This window comes from Corvus moneduloides, chromosome 1 (assembly GCF_009650955.1).
Source record: "Corvus moneduloides isolate bCorMon1 chromosome 1, bCorMon1.pri, whole genome shotgun sequence".
Taxonomy (NCBI): Eukaryota; Metazoa; Chordata; class Aves; order Passeriformes; family Corvidae; genus Corvus; species Corvus moneduloides.
The window spans coordinates 65,311,266-65,326,036 of record NC_045476.1 but is presented as its reverse complement, the minus strand read 5'-3'; the positions used below and the strand labels follow the sequence as shown (position 1 = coordinate 65,326,036).

At 40.9% G+C, this 14,771-nt stretch overlaps 1 protein-coding gene across 1 annotated transcript in view; it reads right to left on the bottom strand.

Annotated features, from left to right (window-relative positions):
- The window catches only part of LOC116446199 (macrophage mannose receptor 1-like), a 58,705-nt gene extending 48,569 nt beyond the window's left edge, over positions 1–10,136 (bottom strand). Inside the window, exons 1-3 of the mRNA XM_032113565.1 lie at positions 9,578–10,136; positions 5,490–5,891; positions 3,459–3,632 (exon numbers count right to left, since the gene is read on the bottom strand). Of these exons, the coding sequence (XP_031969456.1) occupies positions 3,459–3,632; positions 5,490–5,891; positions 9,578–9,638 (637 nt within the window). The 5' untranslated portion in view covers positions 9,639–10,136. The remainder of the gene's footprint in view (positions 1–3,458; positions 3,633–5,489; positions 5,892–9,577) is intronic.
- Positions 10,137–14,771: the final 4,635 nt, after the last annotated feature.

Genomic DNA, 14,771 nt, shown 5'->3' with positions numbered 1-14,771 from the left:
TTGGGTTACTATGTAAAGTGGCTATGTATTACCTTACTGTGGTGGTGGTAATCAGACCCAAGTGCTGAATGAAAAGCTGACATCATCACCATCCAGCTCACACTTCCCTGCAATTCCTGATTTCTTAAGCATGCGTCTGACATAGCATGACTTTCTCCTCCACCACACAGCCTGACTGAACTCCCTAAATACCTGAACTTGGCACTTTTAGGCAATGTTGGTGAAAGCATCATCCAAAAGGACCCAACACTAGAAGTTACCCCAGAAGGTACCACACTCTTTACACTGCTGCAGTCTCTTCTGGCTCATCTCAATTGTATCTCCACCAACAAGCAACAGAAAACAGTGTGATCTTGATCTGCCAAAAATGGAACCTACATGAGGTCCCAACACTGAGCTAAATATCACATAAAGGGAATAAAGTTGCGTGACAAAAGCAGAACACAGCAGAAATCGCTGCATGTCTGCCAGCAATGAGAAAACAACTGAAATTCCTGAAGCCTTTATCAGCTTGTCAAGTTGTCATCTCGGAAAAAATTGAGAGAAAGAGGTTTCTTTTGAATTCAGAGCGCTCAGAAAACCTCAGTGTGCAAACAGAGGGAAACAGTACAATAAGCAAAACTCAAGACAAAGCATGGTACCTGTAAAATATCAGGAGGTCACTTAACAGTTCCACTTTTTCCTGTATTAAATCTGATTATCTGTAGGTAATAGGAAGTGTTTCTTTTCAAATTATCTTTATTTTTTAAAAGAAATCAAATATAACCTACTGTAAAATAATGACATTTCAATAAAAATGGGGACTTTCATCGGATTATCTTTATCCACAAATCAACTTCTGTCAAAAATCTTTTGTAACTATCAGAATCAAAACTTCTTTGCTATACTATGTTCTAAAAGACCATAAATCCCTGTGCACAAGGCTGGGGTAAAATGAATATTGCAAAAGTAGTAAAATCTATAATTCAATAAAGAAAATTGGCTCTGACTTGATAGTAAGTGGTTTATAAATCTCATGCAGTTATTACAAAGAAGAGGTAAAAAGTCTTGGGCATTCATCCAACCTTCCACCTCAGTTCCCCAGTCTCATAATTTATAGCTGAATTCCATATGGTGCTCGCCGGTGGAATTTTGGCCTTTCATAAAAATAAAACTCATTTCTAAATCTCAGAAAATCTGCTTTTACAACACTTGAGTTTTAAGAGATCACATGTCTTTTCAGAGCAGGATCTTGGAAAATCTATATGCTGTTGTTTAAAGCTTAGTTCCCCAGGGAAAGAAAAAGATGAATCACTTTTCTGGAATAATATATTTTAGTATCTAAGCTAAATTAATGTTCAATCACAACTGTCCTTAGTACAGAAGTAGAAAATTAATAAAAATCTGAACTCCATCCCTACACAGATGAATGCACCATGCATTTATTCTCTGCAGTTTTTGTTTCTGTTCTAGTCATCTGCATTTTTATGCATGGCTTAGAAGGCTTTCTGAATCCTTCGTTAAAACTATGGCTCTTTCATCTGTCAAGAAAGAGGCCTCCATGGACTTCTTCCCACTGGAATAGAGCTATAGGTACACACTGAGTCACTCTCCTGATGGTCATACACTGTGCAACCTGTTTGCTTCCCCAACACCTTCTCTGAAGTGCAGCACACAGTTCAAAAAGTCATGGTGTAACCTATAAAGAAGCAGAATTTTCTAGGCTACTAAAAATTGTTTGTTGTAGCAGCAGCACTTCTTAGCTCCTTTCCTAAAGGAGATTTAAGCTTAAGATTTAACCTCAGATTTAAGCTTCTGCTGTTACTGTGTCAGCATCTCTTTCTAAATCACCAAATAAAGGGTCATAATCACAATTATGGCACCACCACTGATAAAATTTCTCCACCTCTGTTGATTATAATAACTGTTCCAAGTATGGCTTCATGCCCTCTTCATTTTGGAGAACACTTGACGTGGATTTGGTCACAATGAAAAGGGACTGGGTCAGCCACAGCCATTTCACTGAAGGTCCTGGCCCCCGTATAAGCAGCTTTAATAGTTTGCATCACATATTTTCATGCTGGCATTCTTGGTCCCCCAGACAGTTTAAGAAACAGCAAACACTTTATTCTTAGTAAGTAAACTTTTACACACACAGACTTAAACATTCTATTTTTAAAGGTGTTGCTGAAGTTTATTAACTTATCACTCTCTCATATCTCACTCTTTTTTTTTCATAGGGATGACTAAAACTTCTTCCACCATGGAAAATATATGACCCAAACTTGAATATTTTATAGCCAGTACTGAAGAATCAGGAAGGAAACATGCAGGCAATCAGCATAAAGCAGCTTTTTCCAAACACAATCACTGCCATCTGAATGGATTTCCTTGAATTATGCCAAAGAATTAAACAAAATTTTAATGATGCCTCCTATTTTTTGTACTCAAATACTACTAGGCAGAGAGCATTCTTAAGTCAACTTTGCTTGTGCTTTATTAATGGGATTGACATTCCCAACATGTTTTTATTGTCTTGAAAATGATACTGGCATAGGAGAAAAAAAAGTGCTGTTTTTATTCGTCTGAAATACTGAATGCAACATTCATGAAAATCAGGCAAGGACATCAGTATTTTGTCATCAAACCAGTTAAGATCAACCCAAACACTTTTCTTAACATCAAAGGAAAGGCATATTTTTCTCCTTAGCTCTGATTGCAGCCAGCTGGAGCTTTACACAAAAACACAATAATAAAGAAGAAGGGAGGAAGAAGTGCTACCCTTCTCAGCATGACAGAAGAAGCAGCTTGCAGACAAAATGTTAAGTACGTATTTTACAGAGGCCCAGAGTAAATTCATTCAAATTTAGAAGAATTCAAACACATGCAGGCATAAATGACTCCCGTTTACTTAACGTAAGATCAACATTTCTAAATAAAGCTCTGCATATTCATAATACTGCATTTTAAACTCTAAGTATACTCAAACCAGGAAATTTAGAATACAAATGCTTCTAACTGAGTTAAAAGACAGAACTAAAATACAGTACACAGATTTGGGAAACACTGGAATGTAGTAAAGAGTTTATGAAAGCTCTTTTGTGTCTAGAAGGCAACTCATTCTCCAAAGTAACTTTAATTTTCAATTAAACTGTATTCTAGCTTCCAGGTTTCTATTTTTTGGCCTTCTGCATGTACTATTTATGCTAATGTAACATCTTTGCATTGAATATACCTTCTCTTTAAGTAAATGGTGTAGGTAGAGATTCCGGCACATGATTAACATACTTTCACCCAGAAATAACTGGGCAATGTTTTTTATGCTGGGTGCTATATTTGGATATTTAGGTAGCTCTTAAGTGGAAAGCCAGCTAAACAGAGACAGAAACTGAACCATTTCAAACTGTAAAGCATGTTATGGACATATTTCCAGGCAGCTGAGTAACAGCACAGCAGAATCATGAACGGAAAAAGCTTACATTTTGTTGGGCAAAATCCATACTTCTTGTCGACATCATAGTCGGAAGTGGTTCCACACCAGAACCATCCATCTGACCTGCCAGCATCTGTGCAGTCAGCATACCATTTACCACCAAACTTAAAAGGAAATACACAAGGGGCTCCATTGTCATTTCCTTTCACTGTGTAGGTATCTAAGGAGACACAACAATTCAAAAATGTACAAACATTAATAAGCATGGGATATATAAGGGTTCATCTTTATGATCCTATTACAAAAGCAACTGTAGCAACTGTACTAGAAATGGGACATTGATCATCTTATTCTAGGTCTAAGCTAATATCCCTGTTCACAATGAGACAAATTTTTGTTGCTAAGGGAGACAAGTGACCACAACTGACTGAGCCAAAATAAGTACATTCCTGTGCTAAATTTCCCATGCATAACAATCAAAAGTACAAAATCCACACAATTAAGCAATTTTTTAAAGCGCAAAAAACTGTTGAGTGTTCCATCAATAACTCAGTCAACTGCTGATCATTTTAGACGTGGAAGAACATGTACACGTAAACTTGAAAGATATATACCATGGAGTGACTCCAATATATTATGCCCAAATAAATTTTATATTTGTATCTAAAGATAATTCTTGTTTTATCAGAAACCCGACTCAATGAAGCTTAACAAAGTGGCTATGATGCCTTTTATTGGTCTTAAAATCAAGACTCAAACACGGTTAGAAGGGAAAAAGGGATTTTACCTTGGTATTTATTTTAAGGATCCTTAGGTGCACTACGTTCAGGTCGAATGCACCCCAAGGCACACCGCAATGCACACCCCCCAAAAGATCTGGTATAACATTATAGGTTTTATTAATTAGCATATCTATCAAAGATTCCCCAATGAGAGGCTTGAGTGAGCCCCCCTCCCCAAGGAACCTTCCCCTGGATGGTTCTATCTCAGTTTACAGAATGTGTTCTGGGGAGGACCTTGGGGTCTGGGGCACACTAACCCCTACCTACGAAGCTTCTAGAATGTTTAGTCTCTTAGCAGAACAAACAAGTCCAAGAATGTAGGCAGAAAGCACAAAGAATACAGAAAAGGCAAAAAATCATCATGGCATCAGCTAAAGCAGCTTTTTATGTGTGCACATGTACTGTACATGCATTGACGGAAGGACATACGGGGGAATTGTACTTGACAAGGACTTTTGGAGAGGTGACATGCTATGGTCACTGTCTCAGAGCTGCTAGAAAACAGAGGAGGAGGAAATAGCAGGACATTATTACATCTCCCTCCTGCCTTCTTTCACATAATTTGCTTTGCTAGGGTTCTTCTATTCTGGCTTCTGGCCAAGGACTAGTACTGTAATCAGCCAAGGTGTAAACCACAGAAACTGCACCCATACCTCCCTCTGTGACCATTTCTGTTTATCAAAGAATACTAAATGGGAAGTCAAATGTATTCCCAGATACCCATCATGAATATATATAGAGATGTATTATACACAACTTTTTCAAATTTAACTATTTAAAATATCATATTTCTTTATCTAACATTTTAGCACCAACTCTGAGACTCCCTTCAAACACCTAGGAAGACATACATTGGAAGTGAATATATCAAGAGCTAACTAATATCTTACAGATAGTTAATATTTGCACCCAAAGGAAAAAAAATATAACCAACAGACTATACATTTACACTACATCTTTCTGTACACACACAGTAAATAGTAAAAGCTATAATCAACTGTTGTGTAATAGTTATACACGTTTTGAATAACCATAGAATTTTCTATTCTCTCCAAATGAATCACTACCATGCATGGTTAATCATCTATCAGCACTTTGACAAGTTTGACAAAAAACTAAGTTAACCCCTCAAAAAACAAAAAGCACACACTCAATCGAGTATTGTTGATTTCACCTGAATTCACACCCACTGATCATTAATAAGATTAAGGAAATTCTCCTACACATAAAAATATTTTAATTAACTACACATAAAAATGAGTTTTAAATACAGAAGTGAATTTACAGAACTTTACCTTCATAGCCTCGAGAACACAGATCGTCTGTGGTTCCGTAGACTTTCCACCTACTCCATAAACCAGATCCCTTGTACAGCATAATATTCCTTTCCTGTTTGTTTCCATAGTTGAAAAACAAATCTTCCCCTTGGATTGCAAAGAGAGTCTCATTTCTGCATTCCCATCGCTGAAGTTCACTAGCCTTGTCACAAGGATACAGAGTGATCGGAACCCAGTCTTTCTTCGAAGGCACTCCCAAGCACAATTTGAATGCTATGCTCATAAGCTGGTGATCTGAGACCCACCTGAATTTTTGTGACTCATTTTCTTGAACGCAAGGAGCCATAGTCACTGAATTAGAACTTTGAGCCAGTACACAGCGTTTGTGATCTTCATTATATATTAAGAAGATGCTAGTATCTGTAAGAAAAATAACACTGGAATCATTTGGGTTGAAGTAATCTTACCTACTATCTAAATGAAATATGAATCTGGACCCTTCCCTTAAAATCTCATCATCTGTTCAGCAAAAGAAGATGTGGAGTACACCTGGTAAAGTGGCTCTACAATGCAACTAGTTCAGATGTGAGGACATTTCAACTATTTTGTGTCAGTGAAAGCATCTATACACAAAAGCCCAAGGCAGCAGAGGTGTAGATTAGTGTCTCCTTTAGGTTTAAAGCACGGGTTAAACTGAAGAGAGAAAACACACTCATGGTATTAATCCAAGCTGCACCCATGGGAGTTACTGAAAAGAGGGAGAACGGACACCGTAGAGAGCAGATCCTGACACTGAACTGTTCAGCAGCACTGGCTCCCGGGCATGGGGAGATGACAATAGTCACTAAGGGCTTCAGCCTCCATTTCCTTGCAGTGGGGAGCTCTGCTCTCAAAAGCCCTGTTAAAATCTTTAAAGTATTAACTGAGGGGAAGGATATGTTTTTAAGCTTTATACACAAGCTACTTGTAGAGCATATTTATTTTTCACTTCAGTCATCGGTGACTTTTTCTTCCATCTCTTCAATATGAATGAAATACTAACAGCAGTGGGACTTGCCATCACAAGGTATGCCTCTTCATGACTTACGAAAATATACAAAGCTCTTCATAGCTTCCCAAGTTATTTTTCCCTCTTAGTAAACAGTGATTCTCAGCATGCATTTTTACGTATTCAAGGTTGATTTCAAAATTGTAGCCACTTGAAAAGTTTTTAGTGTTTTTACACTTGGATGTGCTATGAAGTGTAATATTTCTGAGCTGACCTTGCTGAAAGACTGAAAATTCTCCTCTCTGATCCACCTGAGATGCATTTTAGCACAGTAACTTAATCATGTTCTTTCATATAAGGTAACGGGATGCACAACATTTTAAAACTATATTTTAACTGGGCTATGAGCTAGGAAGGAGAAACATTAATTTATCTCACTCTGGGGATTCAAGCTAATTAAAACACTATTTATTTTAGTGTATTATTACCAAACTAAACAAATTCTATAAAGGAGAAATATTTAAGGGGAAAACAGGTTAACCACAGAAAAATTTCCCTTCTCTGCTGAGTCTCTAATGTGGAAATTATCATACTTTTCTGCAGAAGAACAACCTGGGAACAAATAACCTCTCTCTCAGAAAAAGAGCTGACCTAGACTTATCTCATCTATAGTTCAGCTTCCTTCTCTTGTCCTTTGGCTTCCAACTCACTGGGAAGTAATGTAAAACTGATGAGCACTGGAGGCAGAAATTGTTGTCTTTTGCCAATCTGTTTTACTCACAGACAATACAAGGAAATGTATAATTATCACTGCTGGTGACAACTTCTTTTTATTCTGCTTTTCTACTAGCATTTAGCACAATGTTATTGTAAACTGATATATGCAGTGCTTGCAACTCCTCTTTTCCTGAAATAGTGTTTAAAGCTTCTGGATAAAAGAGATGTCAGACAATTTCACATGTGTAGAAAACACTACCAGATTTTTCAAACTGCTAAAATTGTATTTGTGGCCTAAAATAACATTGCTTATTTACTGGTTCTTGTGGTGTTAAAGAGAACATGCTATGCACACGAAAAAGGTATCCCTAAGATACTGGATTGCTGCATCCAGCAATGAAAGGGTGCAGAGTTCCGACTTCAGAAACAAAATTAAAAATCTGAACAAAGAGGTCTGGCCAGTGGGGATGGAGAGGGGGACAAAACTTAGGCTCTCTACTATTCTGACAGTGCCTTTTACAAAGCTTTAGAAGTGTGTACACCCAACACACCTGCTTATACAAGGGCCCCACTGCACATTCCCAGTGCAGGGTGTAGTACGTATGTAAGCCGCTAAAGGCCAACACAGCCAAGCAGGCATAGAAAAGAAGTCGACACCAAAACAGGAGAACAGGAGGTAGCAGGATGCTGGAGCAAGTGTGGCTGAGGCTGTGATTGCAGGATTTCATTTCCCTCAGTATTGCTCCTCTCTAGTCCATGGCCATCGAGCAGACTTGTAACTTAGTCCTGTATTGCTCCAGTTTACAGTTTTATTTCTGTTTGTTCTGCTTTCTTGGTCACCGAAAGGGGATTCCCATACAACAGTATCCATGTGAGTATTTAGATAGTCTAGGAGAAACAAGCCAGGTATTTGTGCAGCACTTCCTCTGCCCTGCCAACTCCTCTCTGTAAACACTTGATAACACTCTTGCCAACATGATGAGCCATATCTGTAAAATGGGCTGAGAATTACACATATCACCATTAGCTGTGTTTCACTGTTCTGTAGCAACACTTGTTACAGAGCTCTGTAACAGGTGATGCTCTTCACTACAGATGAACCGTGGGTGGAACACTTTAAGGTCCACCACAGTGTGCTCATGAGTACCACAGTGTTAGTACTTTGAATTAAGCCTATTTCTAACAGTAATTCATATTTTGAAAGTTACAGCTGGAAGGAAGTTCTTTAAAATGCATAAGAACATGCCAGGCTTGGGAAACAACTTCACCATTACCACAACCAGCCATTCAGGGAGATCCAGCATCTTTTCCCTCAAACGTCCCAAGTAGATCCCAGTAGAATTTTTCTCACAGGTTTTCATTTTTCTTTATCCATCTCTGGCCCCAAATTGTATCTTAAGAATTGTGCCAAGCACTTCAGAATCTCACCAGACAGTGTCATTTCCACAGTAGAGATTTCCAGTGTGCCAAACTGGCTCCACACTCTGCAGCACTTGCAAACCATTACAGATTATGTGAGTGTAAATAAAGAAGTAACCCGTGAAGCCAGTGAAGTGCTGCCAGTGTTAAACACTAACGGAGAGCACCAGAAGAGCACCCCAAAAGTCAGGAGCAAAAGAGGAGGGAGCAAGGAGGCAGCAAGCAGGTAGGATAACTGTCTTCTCTACAGACTCTTGCTTACCAGTCAGCCTAAACTGATTGTTGCTAATTACATAAATGAAGAAAGGTTACAAGGCAGTGTTGTGAAGTTTTGCATCAGTAGATCTTAATCTAGAGAGCAGAGGATGCTGAGAGGTTTTCAGGAAGGTCAGGTGAAAAACTTTCACTGAAAAACAGTTGTGAGCTGGAAATCATGGTAAGTCTCAGAGCAAGTGGGTACAAACTCCAGGTATCACCGGGCAACACAACTTCCCCGTTTCCACACCTCTATCCATACCAGCACCTCAGCTACCTTGAAATCCCCCCACGAAAGCCATCTGCCAAAAGCAGGGCCCATCAAAGAGGAGGGCAGGCAGAGCCCCAGTACCAGGCACGTCCGCAAACCTCTGCGTGAGCAGGTCTCTGAGGGAAAGCTGGGTGATGGTATTAAATCAATCGGGGACCTAGCAGAGCAGTGGGGGAAACTGAGGCAGCGCCAGTGACAGCCCTGTTCGGCACCCACAGCGCCATGGGTACCCAAAAGTCCGCCCTGCCGGGCAGCTTTGCCCACCGGGCACCTCTGGATGCGGGAAGCCGCCTCCATCAGCGCACCCGCCGCAGTGAGGGTTAAAATGGTCCTGGGCTTCACCTGCGCTCTTTCCCCACGCCCCCCGTAAGCCCCAGGTCAGGCTCGGCTCTGTGCCTGCCGTGACCCCTCATTTTTCGGCTCGCCTCACCCCGCACAGCCCCTGCGGGCACTTACCCAGCAGCGGAAAAACCCGGGGGAGAAGCCCGAGGAGAAGCAGGAGCAGGGAGGGAGCCATGGCCGCGGCTCCGCCCGTGGCGCCCCGCGGCTCAGAGGAGAGGGCGTCCCGCCGGGCAGGTCCTCCGCACTTGTGAAGGGCTGGTGGATCAGGGGAAAACTCTGCGCTCCAAATGATAAGGAAATATCCTGTCACATGGGGCGTTTTGAAATAACAGGAATTCGCTGTTCAAACTTTGCTTTCCTAAGCTGATTTTTTTTCCCGTAGCGGAGGAAAGAGCCTCCTTCAGGCATGTGCAGGTGATAAAGCGGTGATAGCTGAGAGGAGCGCTGCTTTTTTTGTTGTTGCCGTTGTGCGTGGTGTTTGTTTTTTTCTTTTATCCCCCAAGCGACTTTGTCAGCGTTGCATGTGGGTCAGTGGTTTGTCTTCCAAGAAAATTAACCAAACCCGCTGCGAGGGAGGAGGACATCCCTCTCCTTTCCTTCTAGGATAAGGAAAGGCGAAGGATGAGGGGTAAGAAACCCAAGTCTCAGAGAAAACCCCTGCTCGAACGAGCAGGTTGCTCCCCAGAGCAAGGACTGCAGAAGGAGCAGCGACCTACTTTTGGGAACCCGGGATCTGGGTTGCGCCCCCGTCCCCATCACTCCTCCCCCAGGCGCGAGCAGGTCGCTCCGCCGGGAGCGGGGCGCGGCCGGGGCTCGGGGCTGCCAAGGAGGAGCCCGAGAGGACGAGGGAGCTTAAGAACCCTAAGAGGCATTGCTGAGCTCCAATAAATGAACTTCAGCCGATTTGTTTGTTTGTTTATTCTACTGACAGTGATAGCTCTATCTGCTATTAACAGGACTCAAATCTTGCTCGTGAATCAGTGTAAGACAGAACCTTGCCTGCTAGCTGGGTTTCACAAGCTGAAGCACCTGCCTGGAATTAAATGGTCTTTCTGAAAAGGTGTTTTTAGAGCACAGTCTGCCTTCAGGTTATTACAGCTTCTTGCTATGCTGGATACAAGACCTTCCCCATGTGATTTTTGTGGAGAGCAGTGTATTATTTCTTCGAGATCACTATCCATATACAGTCTGAAGAGTCCCAAATGGATTGAAAACATCAGTCTTACTGTTGTTTTACATAGAGAGGCCTTTATAACATCTAGGACTTACTGGGTATTTTGATGGGGCATACATGAGGATCAGGGGGCACCTTATTGCTTTCTACAACACCCTGAAAGGAGGTCGTAGTGAGGTGGGGGTCAATCTCTTCTCCCAGGTGACAAGTGACAGGACAAGAGGAAGTGGTCTGAAGTTGCACCGGGGAAGGTTTAGACTGGATATTAGGAAAAATTTCTTTCCTGAAAGAGTAGTCAAGCACTGCAACAGGCTGCCCATGGAAATGATTGAATAACCATCCCTGGAAGCATTTAAAGATGTGGAGATGTGGTGCTTAGAGGCATGATTTATTGGTAGGCTTGGAAGTGCTGGATTAATGGTTGGACTCAATGATCTAAGAGTCTTTTCCAACTTTAAGAGTCTATAATTCTATGAATCTGCAAAGCAACAAACCTACCATGTGTATGAAGAACTGTCATGCAGCAGCTGTCCCTGTGCTGTCATGCACTTGGAAATCTCTGATAAGTATTAAAAAATCTTCAAAAGCCTCCTTGATGGAAGTTCTGGGTGGAAAAGTACAGCACATGCAGGGAAACACCAATATGAGATTAGTATGGAAAGAGGCGGAGCAGAGTAAAAAGGTACTTTGACACTATTGTAAGAGGAGAAGAAACAATGGAGATGAAAACCAAGCTCATTTGAAGTCAACGAAATTCCTTTAAATACTGGAAAGGATTCCAGACAGGCACTTCAGCTGTGTTGGGTCCTCTTGGGGGCTACATAAGGGGAGTAAAGAGGAAGTGGTTCATAATTTCTCTCAACATCTGTATAACCACATAAAGGTCAGGAACAGCCTGGCCCAGGGACAGGAGGTGGGAAGTATTTCAGCCATAATCAGCAATGTTCTGTATTGTTGTGTTGATGAATTGTCATGTGGGAAACTTAATCTCTTGCTGTAGTGTATGGCAGATATTTATTTTTCCCTAATTATGTGCAAAACCCAAAAGCCCAGGAAAACATCCAGTGCTGAAAGGAACAAGTCAGAAGACTCAACAATGCTGCTGCCCTAACAGAACACTGCTATTTCTAAGAACAGCACTGAAATTTTGGGCATTTGTGGTATTCTTTTGGCTCAAGATAAACAGAGAAGGGAGAAACTTCAGTCTCAGTGTTCAGTCTCAATGTAAGCAGATAAAACTGCTACCAAAGTCTTTACATGGTTTTGTAGAGATTGCTTATGTGATGGTTATGTGCAGCAAAGGCTGCATGTAACTTGAATATATGTGTTGCACAAATAGGCAGAAAAAGGGAATTAAGGAGAAGAGTAGTGATAACTCTTTGGCTGTCAGTGGCTGTACCAGGAATGAGCTGTACTCTGAAGTGACAGAAGAAACTATATTAGGCTATTCTTGGAGTTTCTCAAAACTGAACTGGCCAAGCTGCTGAGCAACTTGATCCAACTCAGCCCTTCTTTAGAGAGGCGGTCAGGCTAGATGACTTCCCAAGGTCTCTTCCAACCAAAATGAGACTTCAGAAGAGCTACTTCCAAGAGAAGTATTCCAGCCTCCCTTCCTGATCTGAAAGCTGCCTTTTTCTCATTGTCCCTTAACACTCACTGGAGATACTGGAGATAGTACCCGTCCAAAGCCATTTTGACACAGACATGTGTGATCCATACATATATATGTCTATGTGTGTATACTTATGCCTACACAAAGCCCCTGTCTAGAGCAGCACAGGTTTTGATGAGCTTATTCACGTATGCTCTGTGTCTCATCTGCAGCACACTCGTCACTAATTATATCTGGATCTGTCTTCCTCTTTCATCATGCAAATACATGACTCGTATATTCTGATCTGATACAGTCAAAGAGAAAGATTTTTTCTCTTTTGAGACAAAAGGGGTCAGCAAAGTCTCAGGCTGTAGTGATTTGTAGGCAAAAAGTTACCAAAAGCTCAATCTGCTAAATAACTAATGACAGGGTACATGTCCTAGATAGACATATGTTTTCATCTCTCCCGTGGGTAGAAAGCCAGCTGACATTTACACAGAACAGAAGGGCTTGAATTCCTCTGAGACAGGTTACACCCTCTCTTCTTCTGGCACATCCAGTTCTTGCAACTGGTCATTCTTCCTGGCAAAACACTCTGAAATCCTGAGGCCACAGTGGCCCTTGACTTTTACAGCCAAGTGGAAAATGGGAAGTTCAGTCCTAAATGAAATCATATCCAGACCTGAAACATAATATGCCTGTATTGCGTGTGTGGAAGAAAAACAAATTGATTACTATCCATGCTTTTACATTTGCATCCAAGATGTTTTGTGATGTTTCATGTGGGAGCCTGTATCTCTCAGATGGTGTTCCATAGTTATCTACACATTACTAATATTTGCACAGGTGCTGCAGTAGGTTACCTGCAATGGAAGCCTAAAACCCTTTCTGTATTTCATTAGTCATCCTGGAGTATTTAAATAAAGTATTTAAACATTCTCACACTACTGAATGATTTTGGAAAGAGAGCTTTCTAGAAGATTGTACTGTTGCAAAGAGATAATTAAAGTTAGACATTGTACTGGTTTTGACTGGGATGGAGTTAATTTTCTTTGTAGCAGCTGAGATGGTGATATGTCTTGGGTTTATGACCAAAACAGTGTTGATAACACAGGGATGTTTTAGTTATTAGTGAACAGTTTGGCACAGCCTCAAAGCCTTTTCTGCTTCTCATGCTACCCCATCAGTGAGCAGGCTAGGGTGGGCAAGAAGCTGGGAGGGCACACAGCCAGGACAGTTGATCCCAATGGACCAAAGAGGTATTCCACACTCTATGATGTCATGCTCAGCCATAAAAGCTGGGGGAATGAGAAGGGAGGACAGACATTCAGAGTAATGGTGTCTGTCTTCCCAAGGCTCTGATTTCCTTGGGAATTAGCTGAACACCTGTCTGCCACTGGAATGTAGTGAAATAATTCCTTTTTTCGTTTGGTACATGCAGCTTTTTGCTTTTGTTATTAAAACGTCTTTATTTCACCCTCAAGTTTTCTCACTTTCACCCTGCTGTTCTCTCCCCCATCCTGCTGCAGGAGAGTGAGCGAGCAGCTGTGTGGGGTTGAGCTGCCAGCTGGGGTCAAACTACAACAGACACAGACTAAAACATTATTTATTAAGATAATTTCAAGAACTTTACCATTCTGTACATTCTAATTAGTATGTATGAGTGAGAGAATTTTTGTTCATTTAAACCAGAATCTTTCAGAGTCAAAAGGAGTTAAAAGCTAAGAGGAAAATCACAGAAAACGGACAGAAATCTTGAATTTTCTCAAAGAATTTTCAATGACTGTCAGACTAAATGTATCTATCAAGTTGAGGAAAAATTACAGCACTGTTGTGTATGAACTAAAAGAGCAAGGACACAAACCTGTGAATGCTGGGTGTGGATCAACAGCCACCACAGTTTATTTCAAGTGTAGCTAAAGCTGAAGCAGACACATTTCTTCCATACAGGAGCTAGTAGAAAGAAGGGTTATGGACACTTTCAGCATTTTTTCATCTCATCTCTTGCTTTGCAAGGCTTAAGCTCATCTTGTTGATTTCTGCAAGCACACAACACAGCTAATAGGAACAGCAAACAAAATAACACGTAAGTAGGACACAGTCCAGCACTGGTTTGACAGTACCATTTTCTCAACAACAAATTGTGCCCACTGGTGAGAAAACAAAAGGAAAAATAATGCAGTAATACACTGCCAAGAAATTAAATTCATTGCTCTGTAATTACTTCAAATCCCACCAGAAGAAAAGCTCCTCTAAATACACAAATGTATTCAGCCCCTACACATCCTAAAACAGCAGTACAGTCATCCTAACCTCCCTTTGCTGTCAGTGGACAGAGCAAAGGAGGAGCAAGAAATAGAGGACCAATTTAGGTGTCATACTCTTATGCTTGGTCTTACTTAAGTTGAGCCTGGGCCTGAATTCCTGAACATCATTGTGCTAAGCAGTACAAAAGAATAAATATTAAATCAGAATGACATTTTTTTCCTCAAGATAACACCTCAAGCCTTTATTGTGACACCCTACGTCTATTTCTTTTT